The 24,747-nt window shown below is 39.7% G+C and overlaps 1 protein-coding gene across 1 annotated transcript in view; it reads right to left on the bottom strand.

Annotated features, from left to right (window-relative positions):
- Positions 1–898: 898 nt before the first annotated feature.
- LAMC1 (laminin subunit gamma 1) overlaps positions 899–24,747 on the bottom strand; it is a 123,689-nt gene continuing 99,840 nt past the window's right edge. Inside the window, exons 14-28 of the mRNA XM_012444614.2 lie at positions 22,149–22,394; positions 21,489–21,642; positions 20,942–21,084; positions 19,806–19,984; positions 18,578–18,734; positions 15,751–15,956; positions 15,237–15,316; positions 14,116–14,253; positions 13,428–13,572; positions 12,065–12,214; positions 11,718–11,832; positions 9,860–10,059; positions 8,623–8,781; positions 5,945–6,044; positions 899–3,942 (exon numbers count right to left, since the gene is read on the bottom strand). Of these exons, the coding sequence (XP_012300037.1) occupies positions 3,686–3,942; positions 5,945–6,044; positions 8,623–8,781; positions 9,860–10,059; positions 11,718–11,832; positions 12,065–12,214; positions 13,428–13,572; positions 14,116–14,253; positions 15,237–15,316; positions 15,751–15,956; positions 18,578–18,734; positions 19,806–19,984; positions 20,942–21,084; positions 21,489–21,642; positions 22,149–22,394 (2,429 nt within the window). The 3' untranslated portion in view covers positions 899–3,685. The remainder of the gene's footprint in view (positions 3,943–5,944; positions 6,045–8,622; positions 8,782–9,859; positions 10,060–11,717; positions 11,833–12,064; positions 12,215–13,427; positions 13,573–14,115; positions 14,254–15,236; positions 15,317–15,750; positions 15,957–18,577; positions 18,735–19,805; positions 19,985–20,941; positions 21,085–21,488; positions 21,643–22,148; positions 22,395–24,747) is intronic.

Genomic DNA, 24,747 nt, shown 5'->3' with positions numbered 1-24,747 from the left:
TAAGATTAAGAAGGTGGCATGGAATCCACGGGGACCCAGGGCGATAAATAGAGCATCAAAGAGTAAAGAGAAGGCCTTTGCAGGCCCAAAGCTTCCTGCTGTTCTCTGTAGCTCCCAAAGTCCTTACCTGGTCTCAGGTCACTTCAGATGGGTCCATCTTCCAGAAAGAGTGGGGTAAAATTACCCGATTCCAGCCTGCTAGTGCAGCACATTACTTAATTTTTATTACAACATTTGCTGATTTAGAAAGTCCAACAAATCTAAAAAACAGTTTGCTTTTTTTTTTTGAGACAGACTCTTGCTCTGTCGCCACAGCTGGAGTGCAGTGGCATGATCTCATCTCACTGCAACCTCCACCTCTCGGGTTCAAGCCGTTCTTCTGCCTCAGCCTCCTGAGTAACTGGGATTACAGGCGTGTGCCACCATGCTCAGCTAATTTTTTGTATTTTTAGTAGAGACAGGGTTTTACCATGTTGGTCAGGCTGGTCTCGAACTCCTAACCTTAAGTAATCTGCCCAACTTGGCCTCCTAAAGTGCAGGGATTACAGGTGTGAGCCACTGTGCCTGGCTGTCAGTTGTTACTGAGTGATGAGGCTCTGCCCAGGGTTCCAGTAACTACAGCCCATAGGCACATGGCCTGCAAAACCTAAAACATTTACTATCTAGCTCTTTACTGAAAAAGTTCACCAACTTCCAGACTACACTAAGTATGCCAATTTGAGAGAGGCAAATAGGCAAAAAAGTAGGCAAGTATATATATATACTGTATGTATACTGAATTGTTCTCGAGAAAATAAGTCACCCAAAGAAGACATTATGTATAGCCATATACATTTCATTCATTATACCTTTTAAAATATCTTACATCCCCAGTATCACACTCAGGCCACACCAAATATAAAGGGTTACAAATATTCAGATTTTATTATAAATAAAATACTGTTTTTCTTAAAACATAAAAAATGCCAAGTGTTGCATTTCATTAACCACCCTGGAGAGCAAGGCTGTAGAGATTAAGGCAAACAGCTAAAGTGAAGGCACATATAAAAGGTCCACAGTTGGAATTCAAAGGAAAAAATTCAGGGAAAAATAGCAGTATAATAATCCCTGTGTCATCCAGCGTTCTGCAGCAGCCATCCTGTCAATGACATTACATAAAATACAGATAACTGGAGCTAGACAATAAAATAATGGCTGTATTGCAGGAGTGTATTTAAGGTATCATCTTGTAACGAACCTTTTATTTTAAAAATAAAATTCTGTTTAAAAAATATACCACACAGGTGGAGGAGAAAAGCGAATTAAAAAAAGTTAAAAGGAAACCAAACCAAAGCACCCCATTGTGGCCTGAGACTTCCTGGAGTGAACTTCTCCAAACTAGCTTGGCAGTCAATCTTCAGTCTTTTTCTGCAACCTTGACCAAATGCATATGTTAGGATGTAGCCACTTAGTGAAAGGAACTAGCCAGGAAACGATGTGAAAACTAGGCAAGAGGGCGCCACATCTCCTACCGTAGTAGAAGAGGCCTGGGAGAAGTAGCAGAGTGAAAGCTCTGGAGTATGCAGGTCAAAACACTTGTGGTAAACTGTGGTATATCCCAAGCAGATGGAAATAGGAAGTGGGATCATCTAGAACTAAGTTACACCACCTCTCCCAGTCTACTCATCAGTAGCACTATTCCTGATGCCCTGAAAGTGCTCAAAATGCACTCCCTTATACAATTCAACCATCCCACTCCAGCAATTGCCAGAAAGGGCATTTCTCCCTCATTCCTGGCTAGTCCCACTATGGTGTCAAAGATCCTCTTCAGCAAACTTTTCTAATCTTACCATATCTTGTCAACCTGGTACGTTGTAAAACCATCATGCTGCAGGTTAGGATCATCAGGACTACAATGGAAGAGGACCCAAGTTACCCTCTTTACAGTGGCTGGGCGTGGAGGAAAGCAATTATATTAATTTTAGAGAATGGAGATGCTGCAAACACAAGGCAGAGAGCAAAGTGGGGAACAAGTACAATCCAAAGAATTCTAGATGGAAGGGAAGGAGGTATTCAGATACATTATGCCAGTGAAGAGGAAAAATTGAGTGAAGTGAACAGACAGTGCCATTCTAGAAATAGGACCAAGTATATTTACATAAATTCCTTATTCTATAATCATGATAAACAAAACAAAAAACATTCACACAAAAATATAAATTTGAAATAATTAATAGCACCAGTGTGTCAGATAATAGTTTCTTTCCCCCCACCCCGCCCCTGCTACGCAAAGTACAAAGTTGCATAGTGTTAAAGGCTATATATGAATCCCAAAGGTGGGATGGCAGGAGGAAGGGTGTGTGTGGCAGGGAATTGTCACACTGTGGTCTTAAAATAAAACCACAGAGCTGAGGATCAAAAGTCGAGAAGCCCACTAAGAAACTCCACGTAAGGGTCTTCCCTCTACACTTAGAGGGAAGGTTTAGAGTGGATTTAAATCACAAAGTGCAGGAACTCGATAGCATTGGCAGCTGTGTGAAATACTGAGTGCAAGTATTTGCCACCAGGATTTGGCAAACAATGTTTTTTGAGGGATTCAGGAAGATGGAAACATCAGAAGAAAACTGGAGCTAAGGGTCAAATGTCTCATCTCTCTCCAACAGAAGAATAAATGGATACATGGAATTCTGACAGTACAAGCTGCCATCTAAGTTTTATCCCTTTGCTAGAAAAGACTAGGGCAAGGAGGCTTGTTTTTCTTTTGTTTTGTCAAGACCTTAGGGATTAACTGTTCTCTGCCAAATACTTAACACTAATTCCAAGACTAACCTAATAAAAAAGCTGTAAGAATTAGTTTGATTTTGAAAATAAAACTTTAGTGGTTATCATATCCCTATTTCTTCTGTGTAAGTTCCATTTATCAAAAGATGTCTATTGGTCTATTGGTGAGTGCAAGCTGCCCATCCAGAATTAAATTATCAGCTGCCCAAAAGATCTGAAAAACATTTATCTTCCTAGTCAATTAGTAATATACTAGAAAAATCTTCTTCAGCCATGTGCACTTGGAGACTTTTATAAATAATTGCATCCTGACCCGTGGATGGCTCAGTGTCCTAGACTCAAAATAGCTAAAAGCACTGATGGATGGCTACCGACATTCTAAATGACCAATACCTTTGGCACAGGATGTTTATTTCCTTTTGCTTAGAAGAAGAGGGGCAGGAGATGCAGATGCATTTTCTTTATCCATGGACTGGATATACTGGCCATCACAATGCTACTGTTAGTAGCCAAACTTTTCCTTCATAGAAACAAGAGTACTGAGACTGAGGAGGTTCTGCTGGTATCGATGAGACAGGGGAGGGCTACTTGCTCTGCCCTGGCATACATGGACTCACATGATGTGCTTACGCCACCGTACAGTAACGTAGGATGCCACGTCCTCATGCAAATCAGAAGGGAAAGTGTGGGTAAGGTAGCAACGTGAGTAGAAGAGAGACTTTATTAGATAAAACCCTTTGTTCCCAGTTCAGGATGTTTAATTTGCTTCTCTTTCAACTTTGTGACTTTTCCTGGTTCAAAAGGACAGTGGTGGAGAGCAGCAGAGGAGTAGGGGTCTGAAAAATGTAATCTTTGTGTCAAGGCACTCTGTGGCCTCATAACTGCCCCCCTGTCAGAGGGATGCTACCTTCCAACCCTAGAGACGCTAGGGCTTTTCAATGGATGGGGTGTTGAAGCAGCCAGATGGTAAGGTCTTTCTGATGTCTTCCAGATTGCGAATGTCCTTCATAATCTCCTCAATATCTCGGTTATAGTCCATGATGGCAGCCTCCTGCTTCTTGGCTTCATTCTCCAGGTCAGACACTTTCCTATCAAGATCGCTGACCTTCATTTCATCTTTGGCTTTGTTCAGGGTGCCTTCAATCTCATTTAGCTTATTCAGGTCTACTGTGTCCAGCTGCCCTGGAGGGTCAGAAAGTACACAGAAGAGAACAGACACATTCAGTAAGAATGATCTCTTCACATGTACCTTCACTAGCCTCTAGGCCCAGCAGCTGCCGCTCTGCACAGGCAGCCCTGCAGATGTGACTTGCAGATTGCTGATGTCACACAAGGGTATAAACAATGCAAACCAGGTACAAATGCTGACTAATCCAGCAGGGATGGGTCTGAGCATATAATTAATATCAAGTTGGATGTTTTTTTTCTGAGACAACGGTTTTTGCAGAATGTTTCCTAAATGCACAGCTACTATGTTCTAGACCTTAAGCTTCACTTGTGGTTTTGAGGGTTACAACATTTAATACCTTTTCCAGGTATATATGCAATCTATGTGTCATTTTAGTGCCATCAAAGATATACAAATCTCTAAGAACCCTAATCCCTCAGCTCTCAGAGATATTCCAGGGAAGATGGGTTAGTTTTGAAGGTTACTTTCTGCTTTCAGGAGTTAGACACTATTAGAAGCCTTCCTATGAAAATGGCCAAGGGTAAAATGCTGAAATAATTTCAACAGGTCTTCACTTTAAGCTTAGCAAGAAAAAGAGATTCTTTTGAAAGAAATGAAATGTTTCCATAACAAACAAAAGCAGACACAATGGACAGCACTTCATGCATGCTTGACTTGATTAAAGTCTCACAAGACCATTTTACATCAGCGATTCTCAGATGTTAAAGAATTTGCCCAAGTTTGCACAGCCTATAAACAAAGCAGAGATACTAACCCAAGTCAGACTAATGTTAAAAGCCTAGCTATTCCACAAAAAGCTTTCTCTTCTAGCTTACTTTCATTTATATCCATCTGTTGGCACATAACTTATTATTCTTGACAGTTGAGACCGATAAAAAATGCCCCCACCAGAACAAAATGCACCAGTGTTTAAAGGCCAGCAAATTAAAATATAATGCCTTGCTACAAAGAGTCTTGGCTAGAGCATTGATGCTTTATAATGGAGTCCGGTGACAAAAATGCATCTATCCTAAAACGAAGCCTGCTCCCTATCACCCTATCAAACTGGATTAAAAGGTTTCCGTATGCACAGATTTCCTTGAAAAATCAACGGTTTTCTCTTTTGTGGCATGAAAACCATCCCCTCGTCAGACTGTCCTTACTTAGCAAATGAAGAGAATTCCAGGCAGTAAAGTCATGACCAGTTTTAAGTGTTCTTTTTCTTTTAATTGAGACAGGGTTTCGCTCTGTTGTCCAGGGTGGAGTGCAGTGGCGTTATAACAGCTCACCGTCACCTCAAACTCAAGTGACGCGCCTGCTTCAGTCTCCTGAGTACCTACAACTACTGGTGTGTAGCACCACAGCCTGCTAATTTTAAAAATTTTTGAAGAGGTGAGATCTTGCTATGATGCCTAGGCTGGTCTCAAACTCCTGACTTCAAGCTATCTTCCTTCCATGACTTCTTAAAGTACTGGGATTACCAGTGTGAGCCACCACACCCAGCCTGTGTTCTTTTATTCTACTATTGAAATTCTTAACTTTAAATCCCTTAAAGCACGCTGCCAGCAAGATGAGTTAAGAAAAATCACTGTTTAGTTGTACCATGATCCTGGACCATAAATGTTACCCTAGCTGGCAATATATCTTCAAAACATAAAAAGAAACTCCTCAGACCACGGTGTTCTATTTAGGGCAATGTCCACAGAAGGTACCTAGTAAGTACTTGTCACATTAACATGCCTGAAGTCATGATTCAGGTCACACTCTAAAGCTGATGAATAATCAGTATGGTAAAGAAGTAAGTTGCTCTTTAAGGCCCTACCATGCGAGACAAGCATTTATTTTATAAGGCTTTCAAAATAAGAGCAAAAGGAAATATTAATAATTTAATGAATGACTTAAAATGGATTCATGTAAACCTATATCATCTATTTTTGAGTCAATTGTACTATATCATATCCCAAGAACAGTATAAAAGATTCAGAGACTGACAAAAATGACTCTATGGCTACGTACCCAGCTGCTCCAAGAGGTCATTAATAATGTTGAGGAGGCTAGTAACAGAGTTTTTGGCTTTTCTGGCGTTGATCTCAGCTTCTTGAGCAGCCTGTGAGGCCTGTAGGGAAAAAACGAGGCAAACAGTCCTAACTGTATGTTTTCATCTTCTTTAAATCTTTTTTCCCATGACCCAACAAATCTAATTTCCAGACTTTTTTTCCCCCTTTTCTAACTTAGGAAATTGAAATCTCTCACTGCTGTTTGTTTTTGTTTGGTGGGGCTGGTGCGTACCTTCATACTGAGGGTGTTGTTATTTCTGCTACATCTATACTAACTCACTATATTTCTATCTCAAAAGTTAATATTATCTCCTTTTCTCACATTCTCACTCAATAATATACGGAGGTATATTCATAGTAAAACCCATTAAGCAGAAACAAGTTATTTTTTAAGGATGATTATAGAAACTATGTTTCAGAACCAAAACATGTCCTTCCGGACACTCTTAGGGACTTATTAGAAATGTCCTATTCCTAGAAAAATTTTGTCGTTAATAAAGCTCTTCTGTAAACTCCCCTTCCACATGCAATGATCCAGCCACAATCTCCCTGACACACATACTCATTTATTAGGGCAATATAATTTACATTTTAAAAACCAAACAAAGGTAAATACACTTGGGAAATTCCATGAAACCTGAACAAATAACTGTGCATGAGTCATAGGAAACAGCAATGGAAGAGGAAGTGTCTAAATATCAGAAAACAGATGTTCTCACAAATAAATCTAGTTGAGATTTAAGTGAGTGGCTTTGAGCCTCTGACCGCATAATTGTTTTTCCTAGTTTTGGTCAGGACAACGCCAACATTTTGGGATCAAAACAATGTGAAGATTTTAAAAAGAACAAGAAAGCAAGGCAAAAAAAAAAAAAACAACCTTCACAAATAAATGATTAATCTCTGTCCAAATGGCAGCTGTCCTTATTGGGTGTTCACAAGCTTGTCTGCGAGTGTAACAGGAGGGAGAAAGGACCCTGCCAGGGCCAGCCAAGAGTGATGTCCCTGCATTTAGCCTGTGGTCTCAGCCTCCTCTTCCAAAAGAATGAAGCTATAAACCTTCATTCTTCTGGTTAAAAAATACGTTACAGATTCAAATAATACTGATCAAATGCTGGCCTTTCAGAATTGACAGAAATGCAAATGAGATAGTGTATGTGAGGGCAGTTTGTTTCCTTAGAAGTTATGTACTAAAAATAATAAAACGGATCTTCTATCACTCTTTGAACTAAACCTATACCCTTTTTTGAAGCTACTAAAAGAATGTTTTCTTTTTCAATGTGCTCTAAATCTAATGTTTCTATAACCATATTAAAAATGAAATCCAAATATGCCCAACATATGTGAGAAATACCTAATTTTTTACTTTATGGGATTTTTTTTTTTTTTTTTTTGAGATGAAGTCTCCCTCTGTGGCCCAGGCTGGAGATCAGTGGTGTGACCTTGGCTCATTACAACCTTCACCTCCCAAGTTCAAGCAATTCTCCTGCCTCAGCCTCCCAAGTAGCTGGAATTACAGGCGCCCACCACCATGTCCAGCTAAGTTTTGTACTTTTAGTAGAGACACGGTTTCACTATGTTGGCCAGGGTGGTCTTGAACTCCTGACTACAGGTGATCCACCCACCTTGGCCTCCCAAAATGCTAGGATTACAGGCATGTGCCACTGCACCCAGCCATCTTTATGGGAATTTGTACTTGAGCCACACCATGACAGAGCAAATCAGGAAAATCCAAACCAACACCACCCCCATCCTGCACCATGCACCCCTGCAAAAAGCGTAATAAAATCAGGTGTTTGCACAGGGACAGTTTGCTTTATCACTTCCCTAGAGTCTTTACTGAGATTAGCAGGCTTTGTATTTCTTTTTTCCATCCCAAGGTGAAAATGACCCACAGTGAGGGACTCTGTTTTTTGGCAGCAGTGAAAGAAGACCTCTTCCTTGCCACTGAAAGTGAGCAAGTAAACAAGTTCATGTATGTTATTACCGTGACTGCTACACCCAACTGGAAAAAGAATATTCCTACTATGACTCCACTAAAGTCTTTTCAAAGTAAAATATAGCATAGAACAGAAAAATGGACCTTAGTTCTTCCTTGGGCCATCCATTCACAAGTCAATTTTGTTACAAATGGTGCCATGCATATACATTATCACAAAAGGTGAAAAATTAAACTAGACGTAAGTTTGATATGTTTTGGTGGGGTGGTGGACAATGCCATCTTCAAAAATTTATTATATACAAGAAACTTGTCTTTGTCTCTAAAGAGCAAGGTGCTAGGAGAACAAGAATAGGAGGAAAATTAACTTTTCATTGCATTCCTTTTTAATTAACATTTACGAATTACCCACTGAAAAATACAAACACATACTTTTTAATGTCCTAAAACCTCAAACGTATAAAGCAATGTTTTGCTTTTAACTGAGTAACTTTGGGACAGGACAACTGTGCAACAAAAATACCTGGCAGAAGATCCAAATTCTTTGTTGTCTGTGTAAGCTACTATCCCAATTCTTGACCAGACAACATGATGAAAAACAGAAGTCAATATGAAAAAGACTCTTCTCAACAAGTGGAGGATCTTTATTATTAAACACTGTTCACTTGCTGCCAATAAGCAACTATGCCAAAACCTCTTACCATCCCTGCCATCATCATGTCCTGGTCAGCATCATCTTGTTTTCTCTTTAGCTCTTTTTCTGCTTCCTGTAGTTGCTTCAGCATATTGGTCACTTCATTATCCAGATCTGTAACTTCTGCAAAAGTTCTTTCAGCTTCTGCTTTGGTGCTGGTGGCATTCTAGGCACAAAAGCAAATTGCTATTTTTTTTAAAAAAGCTTTCCTTTTTCTCAAGTATGCTCCCACTCCCTTTATAATTTGTAAAATGGCTCAAAAATACAATCTAGAAAGAATAATATATTGATTTATACTATTCTCATGACTTACATTATCAATTTGGGTTCTAAATAATAGTAAAAAAAATAACATTACTACACACATAATAACATTTTGTATTTTATCTAGCACTTTCATTTGTAACCTCTTCTTTAATCCTGAAAACTTCTGTTCTATTATTTCTATTTCTAGTTGAGGTCACACAGCTAGCAAATGATAAACACTGAATGGCATATATTTTCTACCACATCATATTGATTAGATGCTTTCACCAAGATAATAGCATTATTTCACAGCTAGCTTGGTTCCTTCTTGGCAGTTCATCATAATATACAAAAAAGACCACAATCCTGAAATATAAGTATTTTAAAAAATATAATTAATCCAAAAGCCAACTGTTCTAAGGAAACTAAGAGGTTTCTGTGATTTTTAAATATCTAATTCTGAAATTGCTCCAATCTCTTCTTTAAATAAAACAAACAGATTGACCTTGAAATAAGAGAAAGCCAGACCAAAAAAAATTATTGTTTAAATCCTAGCAATGGCAGCTACGGGAAGTCTCTCCTAGGAGGGGCTTACATATGGCAATATGCTTGAAAGGGGGGCCTGAAAGTTGTATTGATAAGACACACTACATATTATTGAAATAAATACCACCTGTCTAGGTCAAAGAAGAATATTTATTTAGAAAAAGTCTGATTTTTTGTGGGAATGGGCTCTTTTTTTTTTTTTTTTGGGGAATGAAGCCAAACCCCACACTGAGACATAGTAGAAATTTTAGAGTAAAGCACCCTTTTACTGATTACCCTTCCTCAATCAATGTGGATACCTACTCTCATACCTAGTCAAAAGAAAAAAATATGGTTTAAGACAACTTTACTGAAGTTGAAAAAAATCTGCAAGGGCTCTGAGGGTCTGGAAAGAAACTGAAAGGTGACTAGAGAAAGATGCGGACAGGGACTCTCAGAGGAGAAATGCACACCTTTTGGATAGCACTCGCAATCCTCTCCGCCTCATGGGCCTTGTTCTTGGCCTCTGTGGCATCTGCTGCAGCGTTGCCCAGGGCCTGCTGGGCATCCCTGGTCTTTTCATTGGCTTCAATGATGGTCTGGTTGATGGCAGGAATCTTCCTTAGCGCCTCCTCTGCAGCTGTCTTGTTATCGTTCACGCGCCTATCGAAATCTGAAACGAGTTCAAGAACACGTTTGAACTAAACTCCCAACAACTAAAGAGGGGACCTTTCAGGGAGTTCCAACTGGATTTTGCTTTATGAACAATGGAAGAAAGCGAGAGAGATCCAAGATGGCCGATTACTAACAGCTTGGGATTGTGGCTCCGGGTGAAAGCACAGAAAACGAGAAGATGCCACACTTTCAGACGAATTTTTGTTGCTCGCGGACCGGGAGATTCCCAGCGGAGGAGCTCCACGGGTCGCCAGTGTGACTCTTGTGGCCGGCGCAGGTGACTGAAATTTTAGAAATTACACATCTCTACGGAAAAGGTCTCCCAGTTAGTGTTATATAAACATTACCTGTTTCTGGAAATAGAATTCTTACTTGAACAATGTGCTTTAATGCAGAGCCCTAAGCATCCCACTACTACTACCTCCACCAGTATTAAAAGGTGCAATTGGGCCGGGCATGGTGGCTCACACCTATAATCCCAGGACTTTGGGAGGCCGAGGCGGGTGGATCACGAGGTCAAGAGACAGAGACCATCCTGGCCAACATGGTGAAACCCCGTCTCTACTAAAAATACAAAAATTAGCTGGGCGTGGTGGCACGTGCCTGTAGTCCCAGCTACTCAGGAGGCTGACGCAGGAGAATCACTTGAACCTGGGAGGTGGAGGTTGCAGTGAGCTGAGATCACGCCACTATACTCCTGCAATCCGGACTGGTGAAAGAGCGAGACTCCGTCTCAAAAAAAATGAAAAAGCTGCAATGTATTTAGTGTTTACTGTGTGTCGGGTACTGAGCTAAGAGCTTTATGTGTCTTTGACATAAAATAGGCTGTATCATTTCTATAAGAAAATTAAGGATTAAAGAAGTTAGATGACTTGTGGTGCAGGGTTTTAAACCCACTGACACCAGAGCCCATATTTTGAACTTGTTTGTTATTTTATTTTATTTTATTTTTTAGAGACAAGGTTTCACTCTGTCATCCTGGCTGGAGTGCAATGGCACAATCACTGCTTACTGCAGCAGGGATCCTCCTACCTCAGCCTCCCGAATATCTAGGATTACCGGTGTGTGCCAGCATGCCTGGCTAATTAAAGAAAATTTTTTGTAGAGATGAGATCTCACTATATTCTCCAATGAGGAACTGGTCTTGAACTCCTGGCTTCCAGTGAGCCTCCCACCCAAAGTATTGGGATTACAGGCATGACGAGCTACTGTGCCTGGCCCATACTTTCAACTAGTATCCTGTAAAGATTCCTTATTTATAGAACCTATGACTATTTTATCAGACATGAATTCACAGTTGCTCAGTGAGTTGGTAACATTTCTCTTTTCTCTTGGGTAATGAAAAAAAAACAACAAAGAATTGGATGCCACTGACAGAGAAAATGAAAGATAATCTCCATTTACCTATATAAGTTATCTAAATAGGCATATTGGTTATGTGAGCTAGTCTAATAAGAAAACATCTTTTAAAAAAAATCCATACTGAAGTATGCAGGGATAAAATGACATGAGCTCTGGGATTTCTCTTTGAAATACTTTAGCATGAAAAAAGTAGAGAGTTGCGGATGAAGTAATAAATATGGTAAAAGACATGATTTTTTAAAAAATCACTCTAGTTGTAGATGCATTTGCCCCTGTTATCTCAGTCTTTTCTACCTTTCAGGTTGTTGAGAATGTCATTAGCTTCTTGTAAGGTATTCCGTCCCTTCTTTGCAGCTTCTTCGGCGAGGGCCTTGGCAGCATCAGCTCGGGCTAGGAGTTGGTCCGCGGTCTGCAAACACATGGCAAATCAGGGGATGAACCCTCCAAAAGAAATCCCTTCTGTCTCCTGGACAGAAAAGACTCTCCAGAGGTATCTCCTGAGACTTGCCAGCATACAACATGTTAGGCTGCTCTCTCAGCACTGTGGTCTGCCATCTCTGAAAATATGGTGTCACCACAGACACACTTGGACTGTTCAAATGTTGCCTCAAGACATGAAGCAATCTGCAAATCAAACCAACCTGCTGTTCAGTCTTTCCTTTCTCCAGAAGGTTCTTGACTTCAAGTTCCTTCCCTCTCATGTCTTCCCTGAGGTCCTCATAATCTTTCAACTTCTGGTCAATCAGACGTTCCAGATTCTCAGCTTCCATCTTTATGTTATTTGCTTCATTCTGTGCAAAGTAAGTAAGATCACTACACTTTGGATAAAACATTTAAACTAATGAAAAGGTAGGCTTAGAAACTCTCTAACACCTAATACTCAATTGATATTTTTTAAGAACAGCACAGATCAAGGTTTTATGAACTTTTTTTAAAAACGAGATATACTCTACACACATTGAAATTCACAGCATCCACATATAGTTTGATGAGTTTTGACACATGAATTTCTGTGTAACCAAACACCCCAATCAAGATACAGAAGACTTCCATCACCCAAGAACCTCCCTTTTCTCCCTTTCCAGCCAATCTCCACTCCATCTTTCCAACACTGCGCCTCCCAATGTTCTGATTTTTATCATCATAGACTAATTCTGCCTATTTTCTACTTCTAAATATATAGAATCAGACAATCTGTACATGTCTAAAGAGATCTAAACCTTGATGGTGAAAAATCAAGTCAACACCTCAGATATAAGAAGTGAAACTTAATAAATCTCAAGCTTAATGCAAAAAAATTACCATTTAAACAGAGCTTGGAGTTAGGATCCACGATTAGAGTACAGATATGAAATAAAATCCTACCAATTCCAAAATATTTTACCTGCCCCAGAACTTCCTGCTATAGTCCTTTAATTAAACCATTCTCTCTTACTTCTCTCTAGGTCTCTATCAGACAGTGCCTGGGAGTAAATGTCTCCGTGTACTCTGCTTTAAGCAATTCAAATATATTATTATAATTTGGATTTGTACTAAAGACTTAAGAGTGATTGTTCATATCATTAAAGTAGTCTTTGCTATTTAACGTTTACAATCACAGGATTCTTAATCTTGGTAAGTTTTTGTTTTTTGAAGAGACAGGGTCTTGCACTATGTTGACTAGGCTGGTCTGGAACTCCCGGCCTCAAGCAATCCTCCCACCTCACACAGACTTGGTGTCTCAGAGTCCACAGGGCTTAGCTGGGAATTCAAGCAATTCTCCTGTCTCAGTCTCTCGAGCATACTGTAATCCCAATTACTGGGATTACAGTAATTCCAGGGTTGAGATTACAGGCGTGAGCCTCCACACCTGGCTACCTTGGTAAATTCTATTAGTGTATGTGAAATAGACTCAACTTTACCAGTGAGCCAGTGGGAGGACAGAGGGAGGTGCAGAGCAGTCTGCTGTCACATGACTTGGGGGGAGAGACAGGATGGGGCTGTGCATACAGGCTGCCCCCATACCTCCAGGGTTTCAGAGTCCACAGGGCTCAGTTGAGCCACACTGGCATAGATCTCCACAGCTTTGTCACCAGCCCTTTTGGCCTCCTCATGTACTCGGGCAGCTTGTTTCTCCAGATCCTGTGAGATGTTCTTCGCTTGTTCATACCTAAGACAGAAATAATGTGATTTAATGAAAATCTTAGCTGCTTTTAGCATCTTAATGTTAATCAAATTAACATGATCATATGATAATATGCCCAAAACCTCAAAGAAAATGCTACATTAAAATGCTTTCATTTTAATACCAACATTTTGCATACATTTACATTTTGTCTTATCACTTCTATTTATAATGTGTGGGTTACCATATACTTTCTTATTTCAGACACTCTTTAAAGATTTATAGTTCAATTATGTTTCCTCTACTTACTCTATTATATTCTTTCTCTTCTTTATTTATGCAGAATTTTAAGTATCATGGCTCATCTTGTAACTATTCTCTGTAGTTACAGTAACTGAATTAAACCAAATTTCTGTGGCTCCACATACTCTGCTCTATTTACTGTGCCATTTCAAAAGCATGATTAACAAAGGAAATCTTACTGCATGAATGCATGCCCTGAATCCACCAGTATTTAATTTTTCATTGAACTAGTGTTACTTACTAGAACATCTAAAGGGCTGCAAACCACATTTAAATCATACTCACTTTCTATTAAGCTCTTCAATCTCAGATGCTGTTTGATTTTCTCCTGCCAATGTCCTCAAAAGCAGGTTGTATGCCTCAGTTGATGTATCATTGGCTGTCTTCGCCACTCGTACAATGTCATCAGCTTCTTGTTTATGACTATACAGATAAAACAAATAAGCCATGAAACAACCATCTGATAGGGAAATAAGTAAAATTTAGGTAATGCTTACTTTATTATTATTATTTTTAAAAAGGAGTCTCACTCTGTTGCTCAGGCTTGAGTGCAGTGGCATGATCTTGGCTCACTGCAAACTCTGCCTCCTGGTTCAAGCAATTCTCCTGCCTCAGCCTCCTGAGTAGCTGGGATTATAGGTGCACACCACCATGCCCAGCTGATGTATTTTTAGTAGAGATGAAGTTTCACCATGTTGGCCAGACTGGTCTCGAACTCCTGACCTCAGGTGATCCACCCACCTCAGCCTCCCAAAATGCTGGAATTACAGGTGTGAGCCACCACACCCAGCCTACTTTATTATATATACATATACTAACATGAGCAAGAATTCTACAAATATTGGAAAACCTCATTTATTTGGAATTTTGCGATCAGTTCAGTGGGGCTGAATTTATGAATAACATTCTGTAAACTGAGATGAGAATATTTTCAAAAAAAACTAATAGTATAAATTTGTAAGAGAAAAATGTGTATAATTCTTCAGAAAAACAACTTTTAAATTTAACTATTTAAGAGTAATTTACATATAAAACTGTGTAAGCCAGCAAGAAATCATTTATCTAGCAACAAACACAAATCTCATGCCTAATCTTTATTAACAACAATCTGCTATTTTCATTCAGTTACTGCAGCCTTAAATAAGTTAAAAATTAAAAATGTTATGGTTTTCTTCAAGATGTATGATTTCTCTCAAACCACTGTATTCTATTATTCAAAGTGAATATTCTAATTTCAAAGTAAAAGGAATAAAAGAGTACACACAGCTGATAATGTCTTAGAAAAGAGAGCAAACTTTGCAAAAATGCATTATGGAGAAAGTGTTTATGGATTATGGGATAAGACAACACACACATACCATAAGGGAAGCCACAATTTAACCATTAAACAGGGATCTAGAGGTTACCGTTCAGCGAGCTTTCGAGCCTCTTCTGCCAAAAGAGTCATGTTGTTTGGGTCCCCTGTAGACTCTGGCTGAGTGACTGACTGCAGAAGAAATAAAGCACTTATTCTCAAAGGACTGAGTTATTTAAATTTAATAAAACAAGTGTCAAAACTAAATTTTGTTAGAGGGCAAAAAAGAATGCTTCTTCTTATTTTCAGAGATCTTTATTTAATATCAGCACCCTTAATTGCAGATTCTTTCTATTTTCAGTAAAGGACAAAGGAAGATTAAACTGCCTAGTACCATAGAAGGAACAAAGCTAGAGAACCCAGATGTCCCTTGGTTTTTATCCAGTTTGTAATAACTGTTTCATGCCAACTATGAGCAATGTAGCTTTCTTGCTTCATATTTACGGACAAATAAAAAGATGCATGGAGTCAGTTTAGTTGAAGAAGCATTCCACTGTCAGTAACAGACTTGCTATAAATCCCAAGGGTCTCCCCGATCCCCACCTCAGACGTTTGCAATTATTTACCACATTGGCAGCAGCGACTTTTGCTTTCTCAAGTTCTCTGGATGCGATTTCAATCAACTGCTCTGTGCTCTCTACATGGGCACGTGCTTGTTCAGCCAAGTTTCCAGTCTCTTCAATGGTATTCCGGATATTCTGTAAACGGCTAATTTGGCTGGACAGAGTATTATTCACTCTCTGTAGGCGATCCAGCAAATTCTGGTCAACATCTAAAATGGTTTGCAGAAGAAAGTCTGTAAATTATCTGAAGAGGAAAATATCTCACATGAAATCTGAGGCCTTATGTATCTTTACTCTTCTGAACATAGCAGTTTTCTGCCAGGTTTCTGCAAAGCCCCCGGTACAGCTGGACAGCCTTTACCACACCCAGTAGGTCCTTCATGGTATACTCATCACACTTCTCCAGCCGTGGGCCTACCTGCTTACTTGACTATGAACTCTTCTTTCTTACTCATCATTATATTGCTGGTCTTATCCAGTGGTTGGCAAAGAGAAGACACCCAAGGAATGTTTGATGAAGGTAAGAAAGACTGATTTTAATATCCCAGCACATGCAATTTAGTCATAAATATACAATGTTGTTAAAAATGCTGCCAGCCCTAAAAGCCAAACGTTTTACAAAACCCAGAAAAAACTAGGTTTAAAACATATGTTGAAGTATGGCAAGTTAAACTCATTTTGTATTTTAAACTAAATAGATACTTGCTACCACCCCTATACCCCAGCATATCAGTGTAATTTCTTTCAAAATGATCTCTGTTTTTGAATAGTTCTTCAAATTATTGTTTATTAATATGCCCATTCAACTTAAATCTTATACTCAGGTCCTAACAAATCAAAGGATAAATATAAACCTGTTATTAAAACTCATATATCATAACGTTTTATTAATATGTAAAAACCATTAAGTAAATTGACTAGTTCATATTTCAGCATCATGCTCAGTGTTGGGGTCTAAGTTTTCTCAGGAATGTGAAAAAAAAAAAAAAGATGAGAAGTCAAAGGTAGGACCAATAAAGATGAATATAGGCTTGGAAAAAACTTGGAAGTGAGGCCATCAAATCCATGTGCAGAGGTGATATACTATAAATGGTGGTCCTGCTTGAAGGGTTACTTAATTCTTTGATAATGTAAAAATTTTTAAGAAAATACAAAGACCAGTTCAGATCACAAAAAATCATTTAGATTTAGGAGACATAAGCCGCCAATGAGGTTATAGTAGCCCCTTCTCTTTTGACCTTCAAGAACGTAATAGATAGTGATCTCTCTTCTAATTCTTTAGAGAAACAACAGTATCTGAAAAGAGAATAGATGACCTAACCAATTCCAAGTGTCTACTTGCAAGAGCTAACTGTACCATATAATCGCCTTTCAAATCTGCAGAATAAACACAAATTTAAACTACAAATGAATACTTAAGGATAGTCTTAAAAGATAAATAGTTATGAAGACACTTTCATTTTTAACAGAAAGGTCAGTCAGGAACTGCACAACTCAGATCTTAAGGGGAGTGGATTTTAATCCCAGTCCCACTATGATGCTCCGAGAAAGCTCTTCTCTGCTTTTCATTGGTCTCATCAGATAATGTGCAGAGGACTAATCTAATTGCAAAGGACCTTAGAAATGGACATAATATATAAAACATACTTTAGTGTAATGTGTTGTTTTTTTTTTGAGATGGAGTCTCACTATGTCATCCAGGCTGGAGTGCAGTGGTGCAATCTTGGCTCATTGCAGCCTCCACCTCTTGTGTTCAAGCAATTCTCCTGTCTCAGTCTCCCAAGTAGCTGGTATTATAGGCACACACCACCATGCCTAGCTAATTTTTGTATTTTTAGTAGGATGGGGTTTCACCATATTGGTCAGGCTGTTCTCAAACTCCTGAGCTCCAGTGATCCACCCGCCTTGGCCTCCCAAAGTGCTGAGATTACAGGCGTGAGCCATCATGCCTGGCCTAGTGTAATGTTATTAGCACATTTGTTTGCTAATTAGAACATTAATAAGCAAACACTAATTTCTAATGTTTATTTTTTCAAATACCAAGTGTTATACGTTCAGTAGCTAGCTGTTAATACTTGAAAACAAAAATTTTACCTCATGAGAATCCTAAGGAAAAAACACAATGCATAAAATAAATTCTCTCTCACTAGAATGATGGAAAATCAAAGTTCAAATTTTTTACCTAAAAATAATGCATACAAGGCTGGGTGTGATGGCTCATGCCTGTAATCCCAGCATTTTGGGAGGCCAAGGCAGGCGGATCACTTGAGGTTAGGAGTTCAAAACCAGCCTGGCCAGCATGGTGAAACCACCATCTCTACTGAAGAAAATACAAAAATTAGCTGGGCATGGTGGCATGTGTCTGTAGTCCCAGCTACATGGGAGGCTGAGGCAGGAGAATCACTTGAACCCGGGAAGCAGAGGTTGCAGTGAGCCGAGATCATGCCATTGCATTCTAGCCTGGGTGACAAAGCAACTCTGGCTCAAAAAAAAAAAAAAAATGCATATGAAGACGCATGCCTTTAATGATTTTTAAAACTATTTTAAGACACCTTGTAATAGAACAGCTGGATAAAATGCTTGAAATTTGAATATCAAGTCATTTTTTATGTGTTGGAAAATCACCCTATGCTTACTATATCTTAAAGCAGTATATTTGTCAGGTTGTTTTTTGAATTAGTGTTTAAAAAATGAAATGATTTATGGTCTACAAGTAGTTTAAAAATTGAGAAATAATTTTATAAAACCATAGTAATTAACCTTGCTTTAGGAGCCACATATAAAGATTGGCCCATCTCACAGAAGTCACGCATTATTCAATTATGCGTACCTTTGACATCCTGGGCCTCACGAAGGAGGTCCATAACTTCCCTCTCTGCTTCCTTTAGTCTATCCTCAAAGGCTTGATCTGTCACCATCTCATCCCCAGTTCCAAGGTTTGCTATGAGACTCTCTAACTCCTGGAGCTTCACTCGATGATCAGCAACCTAAACATAAGGAAAAAAGAAAAGGGAAAGGTAGGACACACAAGTATTCTTGAAGAACTGAATCATACGTCCCGCAGGAATCATGGGCGCTCTATGAATACGTAGGTCTACCCACTCCATGCAAGTCTACTTCTAAAGAGAAGACACGGCTAGCTTTTCTTTATTTTTCTAGCTTCAAAAGAAAACCTTCAGAGCCATTCCTTTGATTTTAAACACTGCATGCTGATGATTCTTCAGTTCTGACCTCTCCCTTGAGTGTCAGATTACCTTCATGATATCTCCACTCAGCTCTCTGATAGGTATCTCAAACTTAACATCCAAAATTATACCTCTTACCTCTACTCTCCCTGTGGAATCTCCATCTTGGTAAATAAGGCCTCCAGCTACCTTAAGCAAAAAACCCAAGACACAACCTTATTCTTCTCTTTCTCTATCCTGTCCCCAGACACGCATATTTATCGGATCCAATTGAGGCTTCCCATTAAGCCCCATTCCTAACCATCATTCTTCACACAGCAGTCAGAGTGCTCCTCTTAAAATATAATCTGGATTTCCTAGATTTTAAGAGTTTCTTCAATGCATTCTTATTGGATTTGAAATAAAATCTAAACTTCTTACTATGGTCATCATGGTCCTATAAAACCTGTCTCCAGTCTTATCAGTCTTATCACAGAACCACACTCTCTGCACTCAGCAGGCTCCAGTCACTCTCCAGCTCCCAGGCCTCTGTACACCAGGTTCCTTCTACCTGGAAGAAACCTACCATTACTTTTCACTTGGCTCATTCCTTTGTATGCATTAGATCTCACCTTAGATGAATTCTTTAGAGAGGCCTTACATAAAGTAGTTTCCTCCAGATATTCTTCATTTGTATTCTTCCTGGCACTTACGTCAGTATTTGTTTTATTTACTTATTTATTTTTTATTATTTGTCTCCCAACTGGAACATAAGTCTTTAAGAACAGGTACCACATCTCTCTTGTTCACCACTTTTTCTATAGAGTTAGTGCACAGTAAGTTTCCACTCAATGTCTGCTGGATGAATGAATGAATGCACTATTGACAGCTTACCTTATCCTTTACCAGCCGGTAACAAGCCGGACATTCCTGGCAGCCAGGCCAAGATCGATTGTAGAAATAGTTTTCTTCACACTGGTCACAGCGATTTCCTACAAAGCCTTCTCTGCATTCGCAGCGACCATCATCTTTGCACTGGAGTGAAAGAGACCCCTCAGGATGACAGTCACAGGCTGCAGAATAAGGAGAAAATAATACATAATTAGCAAAAGAAGGAAGAGCATATCTCTTAATTCAGACTGATAACAATAAGCTGACTATACTACCATTATAATTTTTTTGAAAAAACAGGACCATTTATGAGATCTTAAATGGTTAAGTCTGTTTAGCAGAGAAAACTGACATTTTTAAAGTCAGAATGAGCTTTTAAGTAAAATGTGCAACCTTTGGGACACACTTCAGGTTACTTAGTAATTAGAGAAGTTATAAAACTATCAGTGCTCTTTTCATGCACTTCAAGAATTCAATTCTCCACTGTTTAATTAATTTCTCTAAGGAACTAGAAAACCCAAATGCTAATGCTTCTTTTGCATTATCTTATAGTTTGTTTATTCACTGTGTTCTCTGAACTGAGTCAATTACTTATGCTGCATTCCACAGGAGAAATGAAGGAATTCAGAAAGCAAAAGTCAATCTGTTCTGAGGCCCAATTCCAGGCAAGTGTTTATGCCAAGGAGAAGCAGATGTTTATACGTAATCATACCAAAAGGGCCCCAAGGGTGGGAAGCAACTACAGCCAGTAAGTCAACAAACACATTGTGAACAGAATCCTCCACTATTTCATTATCTGCACTAGGAATGCAATCAATAAAGAAGTTTCATTAACCACAGTGGGAAAGCTGCGTAATCAAAGGAAGACTTCCTTGGAAAAAATAAAAGATTGGAAAAAGGAAGAATCAGAAATGCTATAAAAGAAAACATACGTAAGGTGGCTGCAAAGAAACCAGGCTTCGATCTGCAGAGTTTTAAAAATGGATAATATTCACCAAATAAAGCATCTACGATGACTTAGGTATAGCCTTGACTATGGGCCAAGTTGCTAGACTGAGGCTGTCAAAGTCTTTTCTGGCCTTAAGATACTAACTGGAATTAGTGGAGGCTTAGAGTTGTATGCCACCAACACTGCTTACGTTTGCAGCCTTCAGGGCCAAACCCAAAGTGGTTGACCTCACAGCGCTCACAGTGCTGACCAGTGATGCCAGGCTGGCACTCACACTGGCCAATGCGGATGTCACACTGCCCATTGGTGGAGCCCAAGGGATGGCAGTCACACCTGAAAATGAACACAGGACATTTCTCAGTCAAGGAAAACAGACTTTAAGCAAACCTTTTTTTTTTTTTTTTCCTTCAGTATAGCACTGACGTAATTTGTAACTTGTATCAGAAAATTGAATGGTAAGGGTGACTAAGATGGAATGGTAAGGGTTATTAAGCCCCTGAGGTTCCAGTAATTTTCATGAGTGCTATTCAGAACCTCTTTTCCTAACTTAACTGCTACTAACTGCTACTCAACTGCTTTATTACAATTCTCCAGCATTGCCCCCGAAGGATGTCTTGCCTCTGTTAGGTACGCCAGTAATTTCTGAACAGTCAGCTATTAAATGTAACTTAAAAAAATTCACTTTTTTACAGTAGAAAAAGCAAAGATTACTTCCACCAAAGGCACCTATGTCTCACCTCTCACAGCCTTGCCCACTCGGCAGGTTGTAGAATCCAGGGTCGCAAGCACCACAGTCCCGGCCAGTCACGTGAGGCAGACATTCACACTGCCCTGTCACAGGGTTACAGTTGCTCTGCTGCTTCACTGTTCCGTACGGATTGCAATTGCAGGCTAAGGCAGGAAGACAGAGATAGCAAAAGACACAAATCACCTGAGAGAAATACTAAAATACAAACGATCCAAAGAGATTCTTTAGACTTGTGATGGTAGCTGCTGGTCACATGTGGCTACTGGGCACTTTAAATGTGGCCAGCTAGTCTGAATTGAGATGTGCTATGTGAGGTACACACTGGATTTTGAAGGCTTAGTGTGAGAAAGGACATGTATTTCATTAATAGTTTTCATTGATTACTTATTGAAATAATATGTTGGATATATTAAATAAAATACATTAGTATTCATTTCGCCTGTTTCTTTTTACAGGACCACAGGTGTGAGCCACGATGACTGTCCTTCTTTATACTTTCTTAATGTCGTGACTAGAAAATTTTAAATGACATAAGTGGTTCACAGTGTATTTCTAGTGGACTAAACAACTCTAAGTATTTTAAGAGAATACAAGAATTCTCATAATAAAGGGGCATGACCGTGACAGAATCTGGTCAAAGGCTGATTACCTTTGCATTTGTCTGCTGGATTGGGAGCCAGGGGATTTCCAAAAAATCCATCTTTGCACCGGTCGCAATAGAAGCCAGCAGTGTTATAGATGCACTTCAGGCATTCTCCAGTCAAGCGATTGCAATTTCCAACTGCGTTGGGATCGATGTTGTCATTGCACTGGCACAGGCGGCAAAGTCTCACAGGGCCGTTTCTACCCAGGGGGTCTCCAAAGTAGCCATCGTCACAGAGCTCACATCTCTTACCTGGGGATGAGACATTCTGATGTTGTGAAAGAAACGCTTTAGACATTTTTGGTGCCAGATTACCACTGGCTACAGATAGGCTAATGTAATCATCACATGAAAAGAAGACGGTGCAGTGGAGAGCAGAGGACCTGGGCTGTAGCCCTGGCCCTGGGCCAGACCAACAGAGCGACCTTGAGCACATCACTATTTCCTCACTAGAAAGGAAGCACCTGGTCTGACTACTTCACTTCAACTGTTGTGACAATCGACCCAAATCATGTATTAAAAGTGCTTTGTAAATCAAGCCCAAGATTTATAAACCTCTCCAGTCTCAAAGGATGGCACATTCATATATGTTATTTTGGCAGATGATATTTAAAAAGTTGAAGTGCCACTCTTGACACCACAAGTTTCCCACACATCAGGGTGAGCAGAACCATTCTCTTAAAATGTAAGAGGTACGTGCGAATCCTTGTTAATCAGTATCAATTGGTACAGAATCAGGGCATGTTAGAAGAGAACTTAGAAATCATCAGTTGCTGCCTGCTTATATTAAATATTATAGCTCAGGGAACAGGGAGGATAAGTAACTTGCCTGCAACCAAAGAACTGACAGGCAGAGGGAGAGCTAGAATCCAGGGTTCTTTCCACTGTAGTAAACTCACCACTCCTCATCTTTCCTTTTCCACTTTCCTACCATGATTAGCTCAAGTTGGGCTCTTGATTTCTTTGTAACCAGTAGGGTCTGAACTAGCCTAAAATTTCTGGTGAATCCAAGATTTATCAATTCATTCAACAAGCATTTTCTGAGCATCTACTATATACCAGCACTGTTCTAGGTCATTAGGATGATATGAGCAAGGTGGCCAAGGTCTCTGCTCTCACGAAGTTTATACAGCGATTGTTGAAGACCAATACACAGACATACAAACAAACAAGATTACTTTAGATAGGGATAAGCATAAAAAATTTAAACAAAATAGAGGAACATGATGGGATGAAGGTGAGGGCTACTTTGTATTGGTGGGTAAGGAAAGCCTCTGTAAGGAGGAGACATTGGGATGGCAACAGAAAGACACAGAAGAGACCAGCCAGGATAATATCCAAGGGAAGAAAGTTTCAGACAAACTGTCTTGTTTGTTAGCCATAGAAGTAGTTCAAACCCATGTAGGACCATAGAGGTCACAGTAACGGATCTGGTTTTAAATGTAAGTGCATCAAGAAGCTATTGCAGGGTTTAAAAGTGGTATAATCTGATGTACATTTTTAAAGGACCATTTTGGCTTTCATGTGGAGAATGGATCCCTTGTAGGGGAGCAAGTGAAGCAGGGAGGGCAATTAGGCAATTCCAGGTGGGAGATAAGAGGTTTGAACCAGGGTGGTGACAGTGGAAGTGATGAAAAGTGGTCAGATCTGAGATAAAATCAGTAAGATTTGCTGACTGTTTTTAGGACATGAAAGGAAGATAAATCAAGTATAAGCCCTAAGGTTTCAGCTTGAGCTAATGGTAGCATATTTACTAAGATGAGCAAGATTGGAGGAGAAACAAAGGGTTAAAGAAAAAGGGAGGAAATAAAACATTTAATTTGGGTTCGTTTGAGTTCCTTTAGCTATGTGAATCAAGATCACAGCAGAAAACGGCTGACACAATCAAATTAGCATGGAGTGTAGGGAAACTGCAAGGAGAGTGTGTCACTTGAGGCAGGCTCCATACCCTGGGCCTCAGGTGGTGGGCGGAGCACCTAGCAGAACCTAAAGGTAAAAAGGGCTGTTTGGAGAAGGCCTGCCGGACGCTGAGAACTTTGATTTGGGGTCATCAATTCACAGAACCCCATAGAGAAGGGGCCATGGAATAAATACTCTGTCCTCACCCTCCTCCTCCTCGGTGAGCTCCTGTATGTACTTCCTGCTGTCTGAACTCAAATGGAGCATTTGATACAGTGTATGTAAGTCTCAGTCAGGCTGGAGAAAGGTGAACAGGGGTGTGGAGAGGCAAGTAGAAGGCTTCTAATCCACCACCCAAGTGGAGATGGCCAGTAGGTAGATCAGGAGAGGTGCCAGGGCTGGAAATACAAACTTAGCTGTCACAGATAGAGAAAGTCTTTTGAAGCCTCAAGACAAGATTTGATCACCTAAGGGGAAAATGGTAGATCAAGGTGGCATGAAAGCCCTTGGTTGAGAAACTGAGGCGATCGGGGGATACCCAAAACAGAGAGAGAAAGAAACAAGCAGAGTGAGCCTCAGCTTCCTCTTAGGAAAAACCATAACCACTGAAACTGAACCAAACACAAAGATCCTAAACAACCCCAAAGCCCCTTTCCCCCAGGTCTTTTCATAGGATGGAACACTGAAAGCAGATGGATCGAGCAGA

This window comes from Aotus nancymaae, unplaced genomic scaffold, assembly GCF_030222135.1.
Source record: "Aotus nancymaae isolate 86718 unplaced genomic scaffold, 86718_ANA_hifiasm-v0.15.2.pri h1tg000108l, whole genome shotgun sequence".
NCBI classification, from domain to species: domain Eukaryota; kingdom Metazoa; phylum Chordata; class Mammalia; order Primates; family Aotidae; genus Aotus; species Aotus nancymaae.
This window is presented reverse-complemented; position numbering and strand designations above follow the sequence as displayed.